This window comes from Crinia signifera, chromosome 5, assembly GCF_055691185.1.
Source record: "Crinia signifera chromosome 5, ASM5569118v1, whole genome shotgun sequence".
In the NCBI taxonomy this organism is placed as follows: domain Eukaryota; kingdom Metazoa; phylum Chordata; class Amphibia; order Anura; family Myobatrachidae; genus Crinia; species Crinia signifera.
The window spans coordinates 325,018,047-325,041,885 of NC_139221.1; the positions used below are offsets into that span (position 1 = coordinate 325,018,047).

At 50.1% G+C, this 23,839-nt stretch overlaps 1 protein-coding gene across 1 annotated transcript in view; it reads right to left on the minus strand.

The window, feature by feature from the left end:
- ZC3H3 (zinc finger CCCH-type containing 3) overlaps positions 1–23,584 on the minus strand; it is a 194,309-nt gene extending 170,725 nt beyond the window's left edge. The window contains exons 1-3 of the mRNA XM_083144927.1: positions 23,243–23,584; positions 20,231–21,350; positions 13,154–13,353 (exon numbers count right to left, since the gene is read on the minus strand). Coding sequence (XP_083001053.1) covers positions 13,154–13,353; positions 20,231–21,350; positions 23,243–23,291 — 1,369 coding nt within the window. The 5' untranslated portion in view covers positions 23,292–23,584. The remainder of the gene's footprint in view (positions 1–13,153; positions 13,354–20,230; positions 21,351–23,242) is intronic.
- Between the last annotated feature and the right edge of the window lie 255 nt (positions 23,585–23,839).

The following is a 23,839-nucleotide window of genomic DNA, read 5'->3' on the forward strand; positions in this document are numbered from 1 at the left end:
CCGTCTCCCCCTGTCCCTCCCATCTCCCTCTCCCGTCTCCCCCTGTCCCTCCCATCTCCCTCTCCCGTCTCCCTCTGTCCCTCCCATCTCCCTCTCCCGTCTCCCCCTGTCCCTCCCATCTCCCTCTCCCGTCTCCCCCTATCACTCCCATCGTCCTTTCCCATCTCCCCCGTCCCTCTCCCATCTCCCATTACATGAAAGCTGACCCACAACCAGCACAAGGTTCCCATTGCATCAGTGTCTCCAGCAATGTCCACATCTGGCGGGGAACCGAAACTTCTTCCCACTGCCCATTATAAATACTAGGAGACAGGAAGCTTCTGCGCCAAGACCCAAGGCCCCCTAAGTAACATATTATGCAGATTACTATCCTGGCTGAGGTGTGGCCTAAGCCTCCCACATACGGTGGGCACGCGCCCTACAGAGTTATGACTTTACTCTGCATAACAGCTATATTTTCTGGGGTGCCACCTGCTTTATACTCCCTCTCACCTAAAATGCACCTCATAGGGAGACCTGATGTATTGGAAATGTGCCTCAGACATCACTCGCTCGCTCCCCCCCCAGTATTATCCAATAATGCAGTTGCTGATACTGAGACCCCTATTTGTTGAATAAACACAGCACCGTCTTCCTCATTCCCTCGTGTCATAGTGACTGGGCTGCGACGCGATCCCGTAGTGCCTGGCACAGGTAGAGAGAAATATACACACTGGCACTGCAGCGGGCAGCTATGCCTCCAGTACGTTCTTACAGGGTCTGTAAAATTGCTTCATATTTTGTATCCATAAATCAGTGGAATAGAAGACTAGTTAACTGAAGAAATCCAATTGAATATTTAATTACAGCTAATTATAGCATATTAAAAAGCCACATCTATAAAGAACCCACTTACAGCATAAATTAAAACTGTCCCAATTGGCGGACTAGCTGCCAGCCATTAAAGGGACACGGCCGGGAAAATCCGTGCTTAAGAGCGAGCTTCAGCGCTGCGCCAATGCCGTCATCGGAATATGCCGTCAAATTTGACTATAGGGGTAATATAATCCCAGCTAATTTTTTGTTAGGTAAAAAATTTGCTACTTTTACCCCTTTTTTAAAGGGGCGTGTCCAAGTCACCCTATTAAATCCCCGTGCCGAATGTTCGCCTGCGCGAAAAATCCAACATCAATGAAAACTGACTGAATTGGCAAATTATTTGGTGGCCACTTTTGCCCATGAAAAACCGCCCCCAAAAAAGTCCTGCAGCCCCCCCCCCCCCCCCCGCGCGCGCGAGATTCGCGGCACCCACCCGTGACCCCCCCTCCCGCGATTCGCGGCACCCCTCACCTCCCCCCGCCGCGATTCACGGCAACCCCAGGATTAAACGGCACATGCAAAACACTGACACGGCTATGGTCGACAATGAAAAAGGTTGACATGAGTTTTTGAAGATTTATTTTTCTTTTTTGAATGTTTTCATATTCATTCTCATGTGTCGACATGGACACCAATGAAGTGCCACACTTATGTCAACATTTACATGTGTTGACCTTTCTGTGATTATTTTTTCTTGCGGCGATTTGCGGCACCCCCCCACCCTCCCGCGATTCGCGGCACTCCCCCCCCCCCCATCCCGCGATTCGCGGCACCCCCTACCCCGTGACCCCCCTCCCGCGATTTGCGGCACCCCCCCGTGACCTGCCACTATTCGCGGCAACCCCCGCTCCTCACGATCCCCCCTCCCGCGATTTGCGGCAACCCACCGCGCCCACACACCCCTATCACTACCCAGCTTCCTGCTCTCCTGAACCGTAACTTCCACCACTGGGGAGTCGCTGACGCTGTGTTGTCCACATACCCCCATCATGCCTCATAGCCCAGCCTCCTGCTCTCATGCACCCTAACTCCCACCCAGTAGGAGGAGACACTGACTCAGGGCCACCGTCCTGTACTACTGTGCTGCCACGCTGGACAGTCACCCACTGACAGAAGCTGCAATGTCCCCCACCCTCCTCTTTGGTCCCCCGTATGCCCACACACCCCTATCACTACCCAGCCTCCTGTTTTCCTGTGTCGTGACCTCCGCCAGTGGGGAGCCGCTGACTCAAAAACACCCTACTATACTATTGCACACACACACACACACACACACACACACACACACACACACACCTAAACAACCGCTTTTTAATTAAACAAAACAATACACACCCCCTTCCAAATCATATGCTCTCTATTTAACACATTTCACCTATAACTCAAGTTGCAATACAGGCATCTGTCATACAATTCTAACCATATTTCTCATATGTTCACAAACGTTGACAAATTAAGGGGGCGCAGCCCCTTACGACGGTGTGAAGAGCGCCCGTAGGGCGCGATGAATCACCTAGTATATAAAGATTTGCCGAAAAAAAAAAAAAAAGAGAAGTGAAGTGGAATGGGCGAAAATGTACTCAAAAAAAAAAAAACGTGTGAAAAACATCCGTGACTGAATACAAATAGGTGAATCTTACGGGTTTTTTTGCCTGGTGAAAAATTTGTCTGGGATTGAATAACCCCCCATACATCTAAGTGTTTCAGTGCTACATCATTTGTCAGATAGCACTGCCTATATCGTTAGTCCCGCGAATCGCCCAGTGTGTGCGCACCTTTAGAACAATAGATACATCAATATTGAGGCATTTATTACAGTTGTTATTCAGTATAAAGCACCAACGAGAGACATAGCGCTGTTCAGCATGGAGAGGTAGCCATATTACACACAGAAACTGATACAAAAGGCAAGACTCTGGATGTGGGGAAGTTGGGAAGGCAGAAGACCATCAATCACACTAATCTGGCAGTTCCGACTCTATATTTCTATTTAAATGTGAAAATGAAAGGACGGCCGTGCGCGGTGTTTATGGAAAGAAATATCCAGTCCGGAGATGGATTACATGCCAGGGGGAATTATTGTAATGCGCAAGTTGTGTTTATGCTCATCCTGATTCGGTTACATACGCCTGGCTAAGCTCTTTCCCAACTGGCCTGAATATGTTAAAGGTCCCGACTCCCCAGGGGGGCGTCATGTTATTTCCAAAAGTCAAATGGCTGCTCCTAGCAACAGACACCTGAAGACCTCCGGGCTGCACGGGGCGCGGCTGGCAGTGATGGCACGGATAAATGACGGGAGATGCGGAGCCAGGGTGAAAGGCCAAGCCTGCGACATGGAGAGGTTACCAGGGATCCAGCCTGGTTTGCAAAACATCCACATTGTTTCGAAAACGGATCTGATATCGCCACAAAAACACGGCAATAAGTCAGCTTCGTCTGTCTGGTGCTAGTGAGGGAATGAAGGTCTGATGCCATGTACTGGGGGATGTAATACAGCATGGCAGGAATTATCTTACTCGTTACACAGTGATCCGTTCTCTACCGGAAAGAGATCGGTGACAGATAAAAGATATTCCAGAACTTACGTATTAAAGCCCCGATAGGTACATGTTTATCGCATCGCATGGGCCATTTTAGTGCCGTGCGATTTTTTTATGTAATTTATTCACTGCTCAGTATGCCCCAGGGGATCGCATCGATATAATGACATACAATGATGTTTTATGCACCCCCCACTATCCATGCCACCCAAAGCGTGGTGAGCGCAGCGAGCCCCAGGAGGGGCGGCGGAATTTGTCCTTGCCACGCTTCGGGCTCGGTGGCTCGCCACACTATATAAAATCAACTCCACGCCAACGTGGATAGTAGGGGTATGAAAACGTCGGCGGACGTATTCTGCTGCACTCGCCACGCTTCAGGGTGGCGTGGATAGGGGGGGGGGTGCCTAAAACCTCTTTGTATGTCATACAATCATATTATTGTATAGCTAATGTAATGGCATCGCACACCCTATAAAATTGCATTACCCTGGGGCTTACAGAGCAGTGAATAAATTACATTAAAAAATCACATCTCATCGCATCGCACGGCTCTAAAATGGCCCATGTGATGCGATGCGATGCGATTTTCCTACATAGAATAGCACACTAAGCAATTAGCTTAGTGGGCGCCGTGCTAGGAAACAAGTACCCCCCGATAAAATATCATCATGTGACATGCTCAGAAAATGTTTTGTATTGGTGGTCTGATACACCATGCCATATGCTTGTGAAAGCCTCTCACATCCAAAGTCACTGACATAGCGGGTTCTTCAGATCTGACCGCGGCTTCGCTAAATTAAGTGAAATCCTGTCCCTTACATGCCTGCGAATGGCTCGGCGCAGCTTGCGGAAATTAGCAGGATCAGCAATTAGAAGCAAATCCATTCACAAGCCGCTCACCATATAATAATTCCCCAGTGTGTGCAGTCTGTGCGAGCCCAGGACTTACTCAGCGGCTGTGATAGAATCAGGCTGATTGGGGGCGGAGCTGACGTCACATGACTTCCCCTCACACACCTGGGCACGCCCCTCACCATATAATGATTCCCCAGTGTGTGTGTCTGTGTGTAGCCCAGGACTTACTCAGCAGCTGTGATAGAATCAGACTGATCGGGGGCGGAGCCGACATCACATGACTTCCCCTCACACACCTGGACACGCCGCTCACCATATAATAATTCCCCAGTGTGTGCAGTCTGTGTGTAGCCCAGGACTTACTCAGCGGCTGTGATAGAATCAGGCTGATCTGGGGCGGAGCTGACACCACATGACTTCCCCTCACACACCTGGCCACGCCCCTCACCATATAATGATTCCCCAGTGTGTGCAGTCTGTGTGTAGCCCAGGACTTACTCAGCGGCTGTGATAGAATCAGGCTGATCGGGGGCGGAGCTGATGTCACATGACTTCCCCTCATACACCAGGGTACACGTGTGGTTTCCCAGGAAATGGCCGGTTACCACCCCAAACGTTGCTTCCCATCATTCAATTTGCATACAGCAAGTGATCAAAAATTAGCCGGATGTTAAGGCAGGACGGCCTCGCACATGCGTGCTACGATCCATATGCATACGCAGTCTATCGATAATCCGTAGCCGTGCGATCAGGTCTGAATAACCCCCATCGTTAGAAACACCCTGCATTACCAGTCTTTGGGTCTAATTTATGTTTGTACATAAATGCAGCTGTGATTGGGCTACAGAACCTGCGGCCCACAGACGCCCACCAGGCAGGATGGGGTCCGGGGTGGACACCTGGGGTTCCATGGACATGCCCACAAAGATGGTGGGTGTGCATATAAAAATGCTGGACGGGCCCCTGGGAACGCAGACGTTCCTCTGCCTGCTACCTCTAGGCGACTGACATCACATGACATTAGCGCCCACCCCCAAATCCGTGCAGCCGAAAAGTAAGTTCTAGGCTACCCTTCGGCTGCGAGCAGAGGAAAAGTTACTCACCATCGAATGACTTTTCGCAGCGTAGCGAGGGGATTCGGCTGGGCTGCTCACAGCATAGCAAGCAGGTCTGAATTACCCCATATATGTAAACTATACGGAAATATGGGGAACATAGAGGCTAAGGGTATGTCTACCAATGCCGGCACCATGTTCTCAGACGTATGAGCGGTCTGATAATAATTGCTCCTTTGCGCAAGGATCGGTCACTGCGTACAAACCGGAATTAGGCCCAATGTTATACTGACAGGTACAGCACGAATCGACCGGTCACTGCGGCTGCAGCTTTGATTTGTAAGGTGCCACAAACGATCCGATCACCGTACGGCGCCCATCATGCCAACAAGAACCGCAGCGTCGCAAAACCAACAAATCACACTCAAAACACAGAACAATATAGTTAACAATAATATTCTGTGATGTCACTGGAATCTGTGTCGTCCCCCCGCCGGACACAAAAAAGGTCAACATACCTTAAGACGACATGGTCAAAAGGTATCGACCTTTCTCAAAGAAGGTTGAGATGAGTTTTTCACATTTTTGTTGTCTATGTCGGTGCCCACTATTTTAATCTAATTATGGACACTTCGATTTTTTTTAAACGTTAACTTTTTTTTAAAGTGAAAAACACATGTCGACCTATTCCTTGTGTCAACCTTTTGTCCATGTCGACATAACCTTTTTGACCGTTATGTATGAACTGTAATGTAGTCGCCGGAATGCAAGCCAGGTGACATCGGTCCCTGACAGCAGCAGGTCCCAGCACGGATATAACGTGACTGCACGCAGCGGCCACGCGGCTGTTTCGGTAGCACACGGGTCGTGTAACACAACACAAAGTGTAAAACCTGCAAAAATGACAGCGCCCAGGATATAGGTGCTGGCCCTGATATCTGCATAAAACCTGGGACCCTGAAGGGTTAAATGAGCGCAAGCCCTAGTGACTATACCTAGAGGGAAGCCGGGGTCAGGGGTCAGCAATGGAACCAGGGCCAAGGTATTTCTGGATGATAGATGGAAGGAACAAGTGTTGTCAGGGGTAGGTATCACTTGCAGAACATCCTGTTCATACAGGCATTCATTCTACAGCGTACTTCCTGTATACCGCAACTATAGGACACGGAGCAGGTACACGCACCGCCACCACTACACGCCGCAACACCCAACATCAATATATCAATGCTACTGCGTAATAGAGCCATGCGGATCATGGTATTAGGAGCAGTGAGGTCAGATATCCAGCGGCTGTGCAAAAATACAAAAATAAGTGTCGCAGGCGGCAGGATTTGTACCTAGACGCCCACGACTGGCGTCACAGATCTGCCAACTGCATACCCAGGACCCTATGTTACATATTATGGCCATGCAGGATCACAATCGCAAGCTGTGACAAGCCCCCAAAATCGTCACACTGGCCGGCGCTACTGTACGAACCTCCCATAATTACTCAATTACTTTTCAAATAAATTCCCACTGCGACTGGCATGTGCGGAGTGGGCTCCGACGCATAAAGTTACCCTGGCATTTGGCCGGTCTCTGAATCAGGTACACCCACACTGATACTGCCAGATGGCCACGACGGCACCTGTGCCGATACTGCCAGATGCCCCCACGGCACTGATATGGTCAGATGCCCCGACGGCACCTGTGTCGATACGGTCAGAAGCTTCGACAGCACTGACACGGTCAGATGCCCCGACAGCACCTGCGCCGATACGGCTAGATGGCTCGAAGGCACCTGCGCCTATACTGGCAGATGCACGACGGCAACGGTGCTGATACTGCCAGATGCCCCGAGGGCACTGATATGGTCAGATGCCCCAACTGCACCGATACGGTCAGACGTCCCGACGGCACCTGCGCTGATACTGCCAGATGCCACGAGGGCACTGATATGGTCAGATGCTCCGACGGCACCTGTGCCGATACGGTCAGATGCCTTGACAGCACTAATACGGTGAGATGCCCCGACAGCACCTGCGCGGATACTGCCAGATGCCACGAGGGCACTGATATGGTCAGATGCTCCGACGGCACCTTTGCCGATACGGTCAGATGCCCCGACAGCACTGATACGGTGAGATGCCCCGACAGCACCTGCGCCTATACGGTCAGATGCCCCGACGGCACCTGCTCTGATACTGCCAGATGTCTGGACGGCACCTGCGCCTATACTGCCAGATGCCAATTATAAATAAAAGCAAAAAGTTCAAAAATGTATTATTTTTGTTGACAGTGAGGCATTTTGGAAAGATACAGCCAACTCTGGTCCGTGTAACGGCCCAAGGATCCCTTCCCCAAAACACACAATGCTAAGGATCCTCTCACATTTGTCTCTTGGCGCGCGCCCAGAAGAGGCGTCTCAGAGTTCACAAACTTGGTCACCTGTAAATGCTGAACATGTCAACTGCAACTGGACACCGTCAAATACGCGCAGTGACGAGGCTGGTGGCGGGCAGGGGGCCAAATATGTGAACTTTCACCGATCCCTTAGCAGAAGGGGCTTGTTACTGAGACCCTCATTCTGCACCCAAGCGCAGGAGAGATTGGAGATCTGAGAACTTAATGATTTATGAGGAAGGTCAGAGCCTGCAGACAGCCTGGCTAGTAATGACATTAACCCTGCAGCCTCTCGCTGGGGCCACATTTGGACTCTGCAGCTGGGAGGTCTCTGCTGAGGGATCAGTGACCCAGAGCCAAATAAAGACACGAAGGGACCAACAGCTGCCTTAAAAAAAGTGTCTCCTGGAGCCCGCGCAGAATGGTGGGACAGCTCCAGCTAGTGCACGCAGCCATCGTCACACAGAACCCGCCACAATACATCCACAGTATGCAGCAACACCTCTGCTGTAGGTCACATGGCTAGCGCTGATGGGGAATCCAACGGGTTCCCTCAAAGCGCTCATAGACCGCAATTATAAAACACAGACAACATGCTAATATTATTTGATAGTCAATTGATGGGTGAGAGGGTTGGGGGTTATTTTTGGTGCATACTGCACTCATTATGATCAGGTTTCTCATAAACCCGACCAAACACGAAAAGTCATGTTTGAGCACTGAAACAGGCGACTTTTCCCGCATTTCAGATCGCCAACCCCAGGGTAGCGAGCTGCCAACCCCGGGGTAGCGAGCTGCCAACCCCGGGGAAGCGAGCTGCCAACCCCGGGGAAGCGAACTGAGATGTTATCGCCAACCCCGGGGTAGCGAGCTGAGATGTTAAAGCGGCCACAGGCAGAAACAATTGAATAACACCGGCAGGTGTGGGGACGGACAGGAATCATTCTATATGACTCCTTACAAGATCTAGGTCTCCCATCCACACTCATTACTCGCTCCCATTTCCAATTGCCGGACATTTGTCGGGCTTCTCTGTGGAATGCCCTCCCGTGCACAATAGGACTCTCCTCCAGTCTCCATACCTATAAGCGTTCCCTGAAAACGCACCTCTTCAGGCAGCTTATCAAATTTCAGAACCAGCCACTTACCCTTCATGTACCACCTTCTATCTAATCACATCCCCACTATACAGACCACACATATCCACTCTTTCTTTTTCACATTTTCCATCCTCCTGACCCCTAGCCAAACTGCTGGGTCCCCGTATCTTACAGCACACCAGGAACCTCAGCATTCTGGTGGATTTATGCAATAAAGATTACAGTATCTATCCTTATGTATCAATGCCTATTTCCCTATAGCTATAAATACCCAGTTTGTTTTATCATTGTATCCTATTGTAAAGTGCAACAGAATATGCTGCGCTATATAAGAAACTGCTAATAAATAAATATATTTGTCCTCATAAACCATCGCTCAATATGCCGTGCACCTGATGGGAGCAATTCAATTGATTGTTGTTCCATTGGTGCGTGAATAACGCAGGAGCCAAATTTTTCTATTCGCACCCTCCCGGAGGGTAACAACAGTGATAACAACTCCAGCCACCTCGCAGTCAGGCCCCTGGGGCATCGGGAGCGGATCTTTGGAATGCAGCAGTAGTGTATGAGGGCTCCTCTGTATGAGCAGCAGTAGTGTACGAGGGCACACACAGGTGTGGTAGGTAATGGTACTGGTGAAGAAAGCCTATTCGGAGGGGGGCAGCTAGTTACCCAGCCTGTTCCCAGCCAATGCAGTCTGATTCGCTGTCACGAAGCTCCTATTTGTGAGGGGCCCGGTGTAGAACTAGATCCTCCAGGATTTTTACTGCTAATCCGCCAATAACTGAATCCCGAGATGAACCCACACACAAGGCTTCGCCCTTGCAGGTTATTTTTACTGCAGGGTACTTGTGACCTCATCTAGAACGCAATCCCAAAATAACACCCCCCCCCCCCTTCCCAGGCCCAGTACAATTTATTAGTCATTACCCCTAAGTAACAACTTAATCTTCCTTAACGTGTTACACTTATTCATAGGAAATCAACCTGTTCTCTCCATGTGTCCCGACGTGTGAAGTTACAAGTCCCCAATCACCCTGCGAGTACGATGGAGCCACATTACAGGACGGCGGCCCGATTAGAACGATCAGCCCTGTAAGCAGCGGGCATACTAATATTTCTCAGCAGAAATAGGCCTCAACAACTGGCAAAATAAATATAATCTGCGCAACAAGAGCAGAACACGAGGGAAAGCAAAGGATAATTACATGGATCTATTTGCAGAAAAATTACATTTGCATATGTGTCTCAATTTATTTATTTACAGTTTCTTATATAGCGCATACATATTCCGCAGCGCTGTACAGAGAATATTTGAACATTCACATCAGTCCCTGCCCCAGTGGAACTTACAATCTATATTCCCTACCACATGTACAGGCACACACAGACATTTTAGGGTTAATTTTGTTGGAAGCCAATTGGCCTACCAGTATATTTTTGGATTCTACTCTTCCAAGGCTGCAATAAGAGGATTATACCCATAACATCAGCACTTAGAACTACAGCATAAAATGTGACAGGGGCGGACTAAGCAGGTGTACCAGGAAATACCATCTGCGTAAGAAAACTAGATGTCAAAAGTGTGCGGATATGGGCTGCTTCCTTGTAAAGCCCAATGGTGCAATACACAGAAGATTCCACTAGGTGGCGCAGTAGCAAGGAAGACTAACAACTTTTTCTTATTTTCTACAAAAAGTTAGGAAGGGATTGTTCCATATGAAGAGCACCACCAAATATGTCATTCAGATGGAAAATATACACCTAACCCTCCCCTATACGGAGACTTATTTGCTATGGTCTAGTCCAGTGATGGCTAACCTTGACACTCCAGCTGTTGTTGAACTACACATCCCAGCATGCCCTACAACAAGCTGGAGTGTCAAGGTTAGCCATCACTGGTCTGGTCAGTAGGTGGCCTGTGATCAGAAGACAATAAATAACACTAGAGGCCACTCGACAGACTAAATTATTCCTTTGTGTGCTAGAAGAGGTCGTAACAGAAAGTGAAAGCAATTTTTGCATAAGGTATTCGGGATAAACCTAAGTTGGTCTATTATAGAAGTCATCTTGCATTGTATTCCTAGTCTCGCAGGGGTACTGCATAACAAAAGAAAGACCCTTTCCTTGCGCCCATAAACAAGAATCCCTTTAAATACCGTCATTTAAACATACGTAGAGACAAAAAGCGACAGCAGTCACACCGTCGGTTCCCCCTCGCTGAGCCCCTGTAATGGATTACCCCCACCCCAATCCATCGCCAAAGCAGGCGGTAGGAAGATTCATTCCTGCCCGCCTGCACCCCGGCCGTGCAGGGTTTTTATAAACTCGCCCTGACTGTGATCATTAGTAATTCAATTTTCCCTTTTTATTAGGCCCTTCCTTATCTGCTCGGCAGCGGAGGAGCCTGACCTCTCCTCACACGGGTAAATGTTTAAAATCCTCTCCATGATTAATTTTGCCAGTTAAAGTGGAGCTTTTAAAAAATAGGAGCAAGAAATAGGGACGGCTGATAGCCCCGGCGATGAATAAAGTTTAATGTTGATTGTGATGGAATTTCTAATGGCGAGGAAATTGATTGAAGGCAGCAATTACGCTGCAATAGTAACTCAGGGGAAATGGGAATGGATCTACTCTTGGCCCCAGTGTTTTGGTTATTTAAAACAATCCAATTTGCAAGGATAATTATATATTAGTGTTTTATCTGCGGCTGGGAATGAACACAGGGTGTGTGGGGTTTTTTTTTATTTTATTTTTTTTCCAGCCTATTTTTTTTTTCCCTCTTTGATACGGAGGCCCTGCATTAGAGGGTTATTGCTGCAAATTACTTGATATCTGCTTTCTTTCACATAAAGAGGAAATTAGGCTATCAATTACTGCGGAGAGGTGGACGGTACGGCGTAGGGAGAGACTGGCACAATGCTGCCCTCTGCTGGATGGACAGTGTGAGACAAGAAGTACAGTTTGGAGGTGTTCTGCAATGCACACGTCTTCGCAGTTGTATAAAGAGAAAAGCACAATAACAAACAAAAAATAAAATAATCAAAAAACCATATATTCAATAATCAGCTTATAGCAGAACTTCTGTAACAGTTCCTAACCAGGCTAGCTGGAAATCATACTACACAGGGGTAGATGTAGGAGGTAGTGATAAGGTGATAAAATGCCTGGTACTTTATCACCGGCCAATCAGCTCCTGACCGGGTTAGAAAAGGGACAGTCAGGAGCTGATTGGCCGGTGATAAAGTACCAGGCATTTTTACACTGCTTCATACATCTACCCCACAGTTACTACCAGTCTGCTAGGATGGTGAAGATGCCCTGCCTGCCCCAGAAAGCCCCAACTAAATACGGGAACCGCCGCAGGGCACAGACAGATATAATCACAGACGGTGGCAGCGTCACCGGCTCATCCCGTCAGGTCACCAGTCTTACCCCCAAACTGTTTCTGTGCCCCCTGACTGCCCCCACGGATTGTACTGTATCCGGTCCCTGGTTCGACAATGTCTTGGTCGACACCTGAAAATGGTCGGCATTGACAGAATGTCAACACAAGCTTTCGGTCGACATGGACATTTATACGGTCAACACAAGTTTTTCAAGTTTTTGGTTGAGACTCACTTGGTCATAGAGTGACAATATAATAGTGTGCCCGAAGAAAGGGGACGTGGTGCATTGATACGGCTTCCATGTCAACTTATGTCGACAGATATCAAAAATGCTAAATATCAGTGGCTGGTAAAGTTATCACCGGGTTTGAAGAATGACAGCTGATTGGCCGGTGATAAAGTACCAACAACGGTATCACTCCACCGGGCTTCATACATCTGCCCCCGAGCACTAGAGAGATACACAACGTAACTCTTTTCTCCAGCGGGTGGCAGGGGGAGAGAGAGACACCATGGACAGCGAAAGATACAGGGGAGGCCAGAAAACCTGGCCAACACTGGGGACACTTACTGCATCTACAATAACTGCATAGCTGAAATAAATCATTCAGATTAGGAGGCAACAGATCCAGTCTCCCTGCGTACTACTCTAATGACATAGGACTCCATAGACAGAACATAAAAGGTCACATAAAATATTGAATTATTATATTTTGGACATTAAATGTTCGTCGTAACAATTCTACCATTCTAAGTCAATGAGATATTTTGACCGATCTCTCCGCCTGCCCCGGATTACCGCAGACAACGACTTCATCTACCCACGTCAGACAGCCTAGACCAGACCCACAAGGCAGAGACCGCGGGACAGATACCGTATGCAGCAGGGCGCAGATAATGAGGAGTACATGCCGTGGAGGAGACTCTACGGGTGGGTTACCTAGACACAATGCACACTGATGGCGGCCTACCTTCTCTAGTACCAGGAGATAGCTGCTTGCTGGGAGGGAGCCTCCGCAGGCGGTGTTTGGAGATGTGCACCAGCCCCCGGGGTAAGTTTCTTTTCACAGCAGCTGGAGATTTTACCCTGGGAGAGGTCCTCCTCCGGAGGCAGTAATGGCTCTTCATAGTGATAGGAGCTAGAGGAGAGGACTTCTTCTCCACCGGGGACCTGGAAACCAACGCAGACAATGGGACGTCAGTGTGTAGTGAGCATTCGGTTATCAAAACATCAACAATATTGGTATCATTCTGCTTAAAAGGGAGACCGACACTTAAATGTGATGGGGGCTTCCACGTGCAAACCGGGGCGGGAGGTTCTCTAGGGAGGAAACGTCATCTCTAGGTCGGGGCTGTTCTACCATTGTCTACCAATATTACACTATTGTGTTATTTTGCTCCCATATATGGGATAATCCAGAGTAAAATCCTGGTATAAATACCAGAAGATGTTCTATTGTTGGACAATCTGAAGCACAGGTGCGATTGTTCCTTCTCCTGGATCAGCAGATTTATAGACGTTGGGCGACTTGTCGGAAGATCATAGCTGCTTTAGGTTAAGGTCTGCATTGTATGTACGCCAGTATATGAAGTTTCTAACTCTCTCTCCCAAGTCCAATTTAGGAAGTACTGTAGAAGTCTATGGTGGTGGCACGTACATTTACATTATGGGGATAATGCAATCCTGACTCACGACAGTCAGTCGCTGGCCCGATAGCCGTGACCCTGCCCCATTATCTGCCGGCTCGATTAGGAACTGGCAGACGGGATTCAATGCCCTGCCTACTGAACACCAAAAAGGGGGCATGGCCGCGAGATACAGCCGGGGACCGGCGAGCTATGGCCAGGAGCTCGACGATCCACGGCCGTTCTCGGAAGAATGGGTGCGACTGATTCTAAAATCGGGTCTGTTCTGCCGAGATCCCTGGTCAATGCTGTCGGGAAAGACTGCATTGAATAGGGCCCCGCCGCTATTCCCCCCATCGGGAATAGCGGTGGGGGATTGAATACCCCCCCTATATCTTGGTATTGTGTAGCAGTGGTTCCAATACTCAGACCTCCAGGCGTCCCAACAGGTTTTAACGGATAAAAGCCCAGGTGAGTAAATCCTTATAATCTGGACTATTAGGGCGCCTCGAGGCCCGTGTTTGGGAAACCCTGGTATAAGAGTAAGGTACAGGGACTGGTGGACACATGGCCGCACATCCAAGGTGCATGGTCTGATCGGATTCAGTATGGGCACATCAGCAGAGGAAATTCATCACCGGTGTACCGTGAGAACGTCAGCTCATTGATAATGCCAAGGAAATACTCCGCCCACTGCACGCCTGGGGTGTTACAGCGCTGCCATTGGGCGATACCGCACCACCCTCCCTACAGGAACCTGGCACAGAGCGATCTCCATCTCTAGTAAGACGTCATTGCTGTGAGCGCCAGTAGGGTTGGCAGCCAACGCTATCTCTGGTGACTCAGAGGATACATCTACAAGACCTGTAAGCTTATTGCTAAGGTGGTCGCATTATTCTATCCATAGCATATATTATACATACACACCGCACGTTTCCATCTAGAACACAAACCGGTCGTATCCTGGGGCCAATAAGCCAGAACCTTGGGAGTAAATTTACTAAAGCTAAAAAATAGGTTACTATGGGCAACTCCGTAATGTATTTCTGTGGGACCGCAGCAGGAATCTCCCATCTCTACTGCGATCCCTCCTGCTCCGCTCGCAGGCGCTTCCTCTTAGATTTCTATGGGGGATTTGATGCTGCCTGATGTACCAATATCGGGCAGCATCGCCGCGGGTCCCTGGACCAACGCCATTCTGTGATGGTGGTAGCCCATGGTAACCAGCGAGGCAGTACAGCTCAGCGCTGACCACTTATGTGCAGACCCCCGGCACTCGGCTGAGCAGTTTGCAAGGACAGATTCCTTTTGTAGTCCCTGCGTCTGCATTATCCTGATTCTGGGTGATAGATCCCACCCAGAACGCATTGCATATGTGATCCTATGGTAAATGGGCCCCAAAATCTGACAGCTATGGGCAACATCCCTACTTGACATTTTTTGAAGCTTTAGTAAATTTGCACCTTAGTGTGGAGAGAGAGAGAGGGAGAGACACACATGGGTGAGAGAGACAGAAAGAGAGAGACAGAGAGAGACAGAAACAGAGAGAGAGAGAGAGAGACAGCGAGAGAGAGAGAGAGAGACAGCGAGAGAGAGAGAGAGAGACAGCGAGAGAGAGAGAGAGAGACAGCGAGAGAGAGAGAGAGACAGCGAGAGAGAGAGAGAGACAGCGAGAGAGAGAGAGAGAGACAGCGAGAGAGAGAGAGAGACAGCGAGAGAGAGAGAGAGAGACAGCGAGAGAGAGAGAGAGAGAGACAGCGAGAGAGAGAGAGAGAGAGACAGCGAGAGAGAGAGAGAGAGAGACAGCGAGAGAGAGAGAGAGACAGCAAGAGAGAGAGAGACAGCGAGAGAGAGAGAGAGAGACAGCGAGAGAGAGAGAGAGAGAGACAGCGAGAGAGAGAGAGAGAGACAGCGAGAGAGAGAGAGAGAGACAGCGAGAGAGAGAGAGAGAGACAGCGAGAGAGAGAGAGAGACAGCGAGAGAGAGAGAGAGACAGCGAGAGACAGAGACAGCGAGAGACAGAGACAGCGAGAGACAGAGACAGCGAGAGACAGAGACAGCGAGAGACAGAGACAGCGAGAGACAGAGACAGCGAGAGACAGAGACAGCGAGAGACAGAGACAGCGAGAGACAGAGACAGACAGAAACAGCGAGAGACAGAGACAGAGAGAGACAGAGAGAGACAGAAACAGTGAGAGACAGAGAGAGACAGAAACAGCGAGAGACAGAGAGAGACAGAAACAGCGAGAGACAGAGACAGCGAGAGACAGAGAGAGACAGAGACAGCGAGAGAGGATAAATATTGGGAAATATTTTGGCTTCTATACACCACCACAATTCGTTTGAAATGAACCAAGCAAGATCACACGCCCACAGAAAGGGGTGTGGCCTCATGACACGCCCCCTTTCCATCACTTTGCGCTGGTGCCCAGTCTACCTCTACATCAGACATTACCTAACCCTTTATATAACACTATTTCTTTAATCACAGTTGTAGAGTGTGATGGTGGTAACACAGTGCTATCACCACCAGCAGCTTATACACCAGGCTTATATATAATCGACGCTGCAGGCTACATACATGTGGTAAGTTAAAAAGAAAGAATGCACACGTGAGCTCAGCAACACCAAAAGCCCCCGAAGACCACAGAAAACAACTGTGGTGGATGACAGAAAATTTCCCTGGTGAGGAAAAGCCCCTTCACAACAGTTGGCCAGATCAAGAACACTCTACAGGAGGTAGGTGTATCTGTGTCATGGTCAACAATCAACAGAAGACTTCACAAGAATGTATATAGGGGGGTTCGCCACAAGATGTAAACCATTGTTGAGCCTCAAACACAGGAAGACCAGTGTGAGTTTGCCAAACAACATCTAAAAAAGCCTTTACAGTTCTGGAACAACATCCTATGGACAGAGGAGACAAAGATCAACTTGTACCAGAGTGATGGGAAGAGAAGAGTATGGAGATGGAAGGGACTGCTCATGATCCAAAACATCCCACCTCATCAGTGAAGCATGGTGGTGGTAGTGTCATGGCATGGGCATGTATGGCTGCCAATGGAACTGGTTCCCTTGTATTTATTGATAATGTGACTGCTCACAGAAGCAGGATGAATTCTGGAGTGTTTCCAGCAATATTATCTGCTCATATTCAGCCATATGCTTCAGAACTCTTCGGACGGCGCCACAGAGCAGATGGACAACGACGTGAGGTAAACTGAGAAAGCAACCAAAGAGTTTTATAAGGCAAATAAGTGAAATGTTATGCAATGGACGAGTCAGTCACCTGAACTGAATCCCATCGAGCATTGCACTTGATGAAGACAAAACTTCATTAAGGGAAAATGCCCCAAGAACAAGCAGGAACTGAAGACATTCCCAGTAGAGGCCTGGCAGAGCATCACCAGGGATGACACCCAGCGTCTGGTGGGGATACGGTCGATGGGTCGACAGTCATTAGGTCGACAGGTGTCTAGATCGACATGGGGTTTCATTTTTTGAGCTGATGTGCCAACAGGCGGCATTTCATGCCCTACCATCCACTAGGGCATGGTGGGAGAATAAAATAGTGTGCCGAGCGTAGCGAGCCATGATGCGGTGCACTTAAAACTGTGTCCATGTCGACTGTGTCGACATTCGAATAAAAAATACAGTGAAAAACCCCATGTCGACTGTGACCGGACGCCTGCCCTTATGCTCTGGTTACACCCTTCGGGTCCACATATAGCGGTTCCTGGTCTCATGGGACCTGGCCAATAGGGGATTCCCTGTTACCGTCAGTAACCGGCTGTTACTGACTCCGCCCACTATGCAGTGGGCGGGGTTATCGCTGCCGCCACCAGGATGACTACAAAGGATTTGCAACAAAGTATTAAAAAGTGAAAGTTTGATTTAGGATTGTTTCGTTTGTCCCAATACTTTTAGTCCCTTAAAAAGTGGGAGGCGCATATAGAAACCGCAGTAATTCCTGCACCGTTCTCCTGATTTGGATGTAAATCCCCTCAAATTAAAGCTGAAAGTGTGTGATTAAAGCTCATCTTGTTTGGTTCATTTCAAACCCATTGTGGTGGTGCATAGAGCCCAAAATAAGAGATTTGTGTCCGCTCCCCATGCAATCTACAGGTTCATTGGCAGATCCCCAGTAAGTAGATTCCTCAGAGAGCACATTATAAACAGTAATCGTACGGCTCAGCCACAGGACAACATCAGCTTCTCCCCAACATTCCCTGGTCCTCTACCACTAACACCGCACAGCCAATACCGGGACCACAAAGCCATAAATACCCTGTAGGTATGAAATAAACTAATAATTGTGTTCCATGCACGCTTAGATCATGCACTAACATTGTGCATAGTAGTCGCCATGCTTTGTGAACCTTTATAATCTGGGAGAATTTTTAGGGTTGATGCCATTCAATATCCCAACCCTGGTTTCTCAACTGCCGTCAGAAGACCGGGGCCGTAAACGCGAAAGAGTCAGGATGCCGGCGCTGAAATAAAGACCGCCGAAATCCATCCCGACAAGTGATTATGTGGGGCGGGTTAGGCTCAGGGCGGGGGTTAGGTTTAGGAACTAGTGGGGGGGGTAGACGGACTTAGAGTTAGGCTTTGGGAAGGGGGGGTATGGTTTGTGCACTTAGAAGGGGGATAGGGTTAGGCTGCAGAGAGGGTGGATTAGGTTTACAGGTACTTGTGTATTATCACTGCGCCCACTAAGCTATTTGCTTAGAGGGCTATTCTGCGTAGGGAAATTGCATCGCATCACATTACATGGGCCATTGTAAGTGCCGATGCGATCCGATTTTCCTATGTAATGTATGCAGTGCTCTTTTATTTATAATGTATAGGGTGTACGATGCCATTGGGTATACAATAATGACATACAATGAGGTTTTAGGCACCTCCTCACTATCCACGCCACCCCGAAGCGTGGCAAGAGCAGCAAGCCCCACGAGGGGCGGTGGAACGTGTCCTACGACCTATTCATACCATCCACGTCGGCGTGGAGTTCATTTGGTACTCTTTACCTAGAAGGGCACCCATGATTTTGATCATGGGCATCGCAAGTAAAAAAAAATTGCGTCGGTCGCATCGCATGCGACCAAAAAATCGCATGCGATGCGATCGACGTGATTACCGCGATTTTACATAGGGAACAATGTTAAATGGCCCACAGACCCCAAATAGCCACCCTGTGGCCCCCCAATTGTTAACGCCACCCCACGATCAACGTGAACCCGAAGCGTGGCGAGCGCAGCGAGCCGACGAGGGGCGGCGGTACGCGTCCTCCGACCTTTTCATACCCCCACTATCCACGTCGGCGTGGAGTTGAGAATAGATAGTATGGCGAGCGCAGCGAGCCACCGAGCCCCGCGAGGGGACGCGGATACCTTCACAGGTATCCGCGTGCGCTCGCCACGCTTCGGGCTCGGTGGCTCGCCACACTATCTATTCTCAACTTCACGCCGACGTGGATAGTGGGGGTATGAAAAGGTCGGAGGACGCGTACCGCCGCCGCTCGCCACGCTTCGGGTTCACGTTGATCGTGGGGTGGCGTTAACAATTGGGGGGGCCCAGGGTGGCTATTTGGGGTCTGTGGGCCATTTAACATTGTTCCCTATGTTAAATCGGGTCAATTGACCCATTTAACATTGTTCCCTATGTAAAATCGCGGTAATCGCGTCGGTCGCATTGCATGCCATTATAATGGCATGCGATGTACATGCGATGCCCGCGATGGGCGCCCTTCTAGGTAAAGAGTACCGTTCATTTTATATAGTGTGGCAAGCGCAGCGAGCCACCAAGCCCGAAGCATGGCGAGCGCAGCGTGCCCCGCGGAATAAATGTAAAGTAATCCGCGTCGCCTCGCTGCGCTCGCCACACTATATAACATCAACTCCATGCTGACGTGGATAGAAGGGGTATGAAAAGGTCGGAGGATGCGTTCCGCCGCCGCTCACCACGCTTCGGGGTGGCGTGGATAGTGGGGGGGTGCCTAAAACCTCATTGTATGTCATACAATGATATAATTGTATAGGTAATGGCATCGTACACCCTATATATGCGGGAGGTGCGATGCAATGCGATCCTCCGGAGCTAAGAAAATCGGATCGGATGACATCAAATCGCATGGCCGTTACAATGGCCCACGCGATGCGATTTTCCTATGGTGCCGTACGTAAGGGTGCCGTGATAATACACAAGTACCGGTTTACACACTAGAGGGGAGGGTTAGGCTGCACCAAGGGAGGGATAGGATTCCTTTAAAATAATTGGCAGCAAACTGATGTTAGAGCGGCAAATCGGACCCTATTTCCATTTGTGTCTTATTGTTATGGTACAATTACATCCTGTGTCCACCAAAGCACTAGTAGCTTCTATTCCTCCCCAGCCACCTCCCTGAGAAGCAGGGCTCATACCTGGAATTGCTTCTTCTTCTGACGATCTTGGTCCGACTCTTAATTTTGTAGCAGGAATGCGCAGTGTCCCTGAATGCGGCTGTTCCCCCATTCCCGGCTGAATGGGAAATCTTAGCGTGGGGTGTGTGTGGACTCATAGTCCTCATAGCACAATGGCCAGGACTGACCGGAGCCGCAGCTGAGGTAGTCCTAGGCTCGGCTTTCCATTTATAGCGGCTCTTGGCCGTTAGACCCTTGTGATTTGCGCTGCTCTTCTTCCCTTTGGCCGCTGTTCCGACAACTGGAGACTTAACGTTCTCGGATTCCGCGGTTAATGATCTCTTTGCGCTCGGGCTGACTTTCCTGACAGCAGGGCAAGCCTTGGAGGGATTGGCCACCCAGGTGTATTCAGTCCTCTGAGCTTTGGGAGCTTTTCCAGGTGCTTCAAGTCTTAAAGTGTTTTTAGGTGAAGTCAAGGGCGGGTCAGGTACAAACGGTCGCCGCTTTGAAGGGCCTGCACTGAGGTTTGGAGGAGAACAGTTCACATCTGGGTGGGAAAGGGGAAGAAGAGGTTGCTTTGATGATGACTGAGTTACTGAAGTTCCCTGAGATGTAAGTAACTTATTTGAGGCTGTCCAGGTCATTTTCTGCTGTGCAGGTGTCTTGTAGGACCTCTCCGCAGGACTCTTCACAGGGACTGTGGGCTTGATCCCCCGCAACATGGATGTGGTTGGTGCGGCAGTGATTGGAGCGGCTTGTGGCTGTGTCTGAATGTCTTTATTCCCTAAACTTTGGCACTTTCCCTTAGAAACAGGATTATCTTTGCTGGCGAGACTCCGGTTTCCAAATACTTTTGGTTTCCCCATTTCCCCAGCTGCTGGAACTTTCTGTGCTAGCTGCTCATTGGCTGTAGTAGCTGCGGTTGTAGTGCTGGTGCGTCCCCCCTCGTTCTGTGTCTGATTCACCAGTGAATACTTCTTTCTCCAGCTGCTTCCCTGACTTGGCGGATGCTGCGGATATCCCTTGGAAGGCTCCCCATGTGACCGAAGTTCTGGCTGCGCTGGGTTCCGCCATCTTAAATTTGCTGGTGGTAAACGTGCCGGTGCATCGCCGTGGAGTTTCTTGTGACTACTAATAAGATCTGTGAAGAAAGAATAAAAATAATAATAATATTGATATGCAACATCGGACACATGGGTTCCTTATATCAGTCACATTCATATTAAATTTGGAAGTCACGCTTCCAGCTTGGATGGACTGATTCTCTGGAACACACTGCCATGTGTGGGAGAGACTAGGTATGATCTACTGCCATGTGTGGGAGAGACTAGGTATGATCTACTGCCATGTGTGGGAGCGACTAGGTATGACCTATCAGCTCCGGTCACGTTGTTTGATGAGGGTTTTGTTGGCACTTTATCTCTGGACAAGGTTTAATACATCTCCCTCATACTGTAAGAGGCCGAAATACTTACCCGTGTGCTCACGCATTTCACTAATATTCCTTTCACCTCTGCAGCCTAATAATGTGTTCTGTGTGTGTCTGTAAATAACATTATTCTATTCCCAATACAAAGGTTATGATTATTTGTTACATACGTTTCATGCATACAGGAATCTATCTCGTGCCTCGGTCTCACCCTGACAAACAGCAAAATGACAGAACATCCTGATCAATTTGTGCCCCTCTCTCACCCCAACGCCTGTGTGCGTGTCCCTCTCTCTCACCCGGACTCCCACGTGTCGCTCTTTCTTTCCTTGTCTCCATGTGTCCCGCTCTCTCACCCTGTCTCCTGTGGGTGTCCCTATCAGCCTGTCCGAGTGTCTCTATTATCCTTTTACCCAAGTGTCCCTCCATCCCTGACACCCATGTGTGCCCCTCTCTCACCCCAACGCCTGGGTGTGTGTCCCTCTCTCTCACCCGGACTCCCACGTGTTGCTCTTTCTTACCTTGTCTCCATGTGTCCACCCTCACTCTCACCCTGTCCCCTGTGCGTGTCCCTCTCATCCGGTTACCCAAGTGTCCCTCCCTCCCTGACACCCATGTGTGTCCCTCTCTCTCTCTCTCCCCCTGACACCCATGTGTGTCCCTCTCTCTCTCCTTAATGCCCATGTGTGTGTCGCTCTCTCCCTGATGCCCAAATGTGTCCTTTCACCCCATCATCCATGGGTTCCCCTCTCACCCTGATGCCAATGTGTGTCCTCTCACCCTGTCGTCCACGTGTTCCCCGCTCTTTCACCCTGATGCCCATGTGTGTCCTTCTCTCACCCTGACGCCCGTGTGTGTCCCTCTCTCTCTCACCCAGTCACCCATGTCTGTCCCCCTCTCTCTCTCACCCAGTCACCCATGTGTCCCCCTCTCTCTCTCTCACCCAGTCACCCATGTGTCCCCCTCTCTCTCTCTCACCCTGTCGTCCACATGTTCCCCTCTCTCCCCCTGACGCCCGTGTGTCCCTCTCTCTCTCACCCAGTCACCCATGTCTGTCCCCCTCTCTCTCTCACCCAGTCACCCATGTGTCCCCCTCTCTCTCTCTCCCAGTCACCCATGTCTGTCCCCCTCTCACCCAGTCACCCATGTGTCCCCCTCTCTCTCTCACCCAGTCACCCATGTGTCCCCCTCTCTCTCTCTCACCCAGTCACCCATGTGCCCCCCTCTCTCTCACCCAGTCACCCATGTGCCCCCCTCTCTCTCACCCAGTCACCCATGTGTCCCCCTCTCTCTCACCCAGTCACCCATGTGTCCCCCTCTCTCTCACCCAGTCACCCATGTGTCCCTCTCTCTCACCCAGTCACCCATGTGTCGTCCCCCCCTCTCTCACCCAGTCACCCCCCCTCCCTCACCCAGTCACCCATGTGTCCCCCTCTCTCTCACCCAATCACCCATGTGTCCCTCTCTCTCTCACCCAGTCACCCATGTCCCCCCCTCTCTCTCTCTCACCCAGTCACCCATGTGTGTCCCCCTCTCTCACACCCAGTCACCCATGTGTCCCTCTCTCTCATCTAGTCACCCATGTGTCCCCCCCTCTCTCTCACCCTGCAGCAGGTGGATCTGCCTCCTCAGGGCCTCCTTCTCCCCGTCCATATCTGCACACCCGGCCCAGGGCCACTTGGAGCCTCGTCACTGATCGGCTGGACGCAGCGAGCACCCGTCACACCGGCCCCGCCCCCTGCAACATGGCGCCCTCCGCTGGGGTATGACCGGGACAGATACAGAGCAACGGCCCTTTGGGGTCTCTCGCCGCGGCTACACGCCCGTGCTGCTGGCAGACTCGCGGGTAGGCTGTGTGCCCGCTCGCCCCTTGTTAGAAGTGTCCACGGGACCCTCTGCCAGCACCCAAGATGGCGGCGAGAGCCTCAGCCCTGTCACATGCCGGTCTGGACGGTGTCCTAGCAACGCAGCAAGCCGGAAGCGTAGGACTCGCTGTCAGGCGGCGTCATCACCGCCACTGGTTGTAAACAAGTCATGGTGGGGGGCCAGGCCTCCAGTCACGTGTCACACAGATAGATCCCACACAAGCAGCGGGCCTCAAACTCGGTCCCCAGGACCACACACGGGTCACGTTTTCCAGGTCACCTGACAGATGAACTCATTACTGACTGACACATCTCAAAAGATCCACAGGTGGAGCT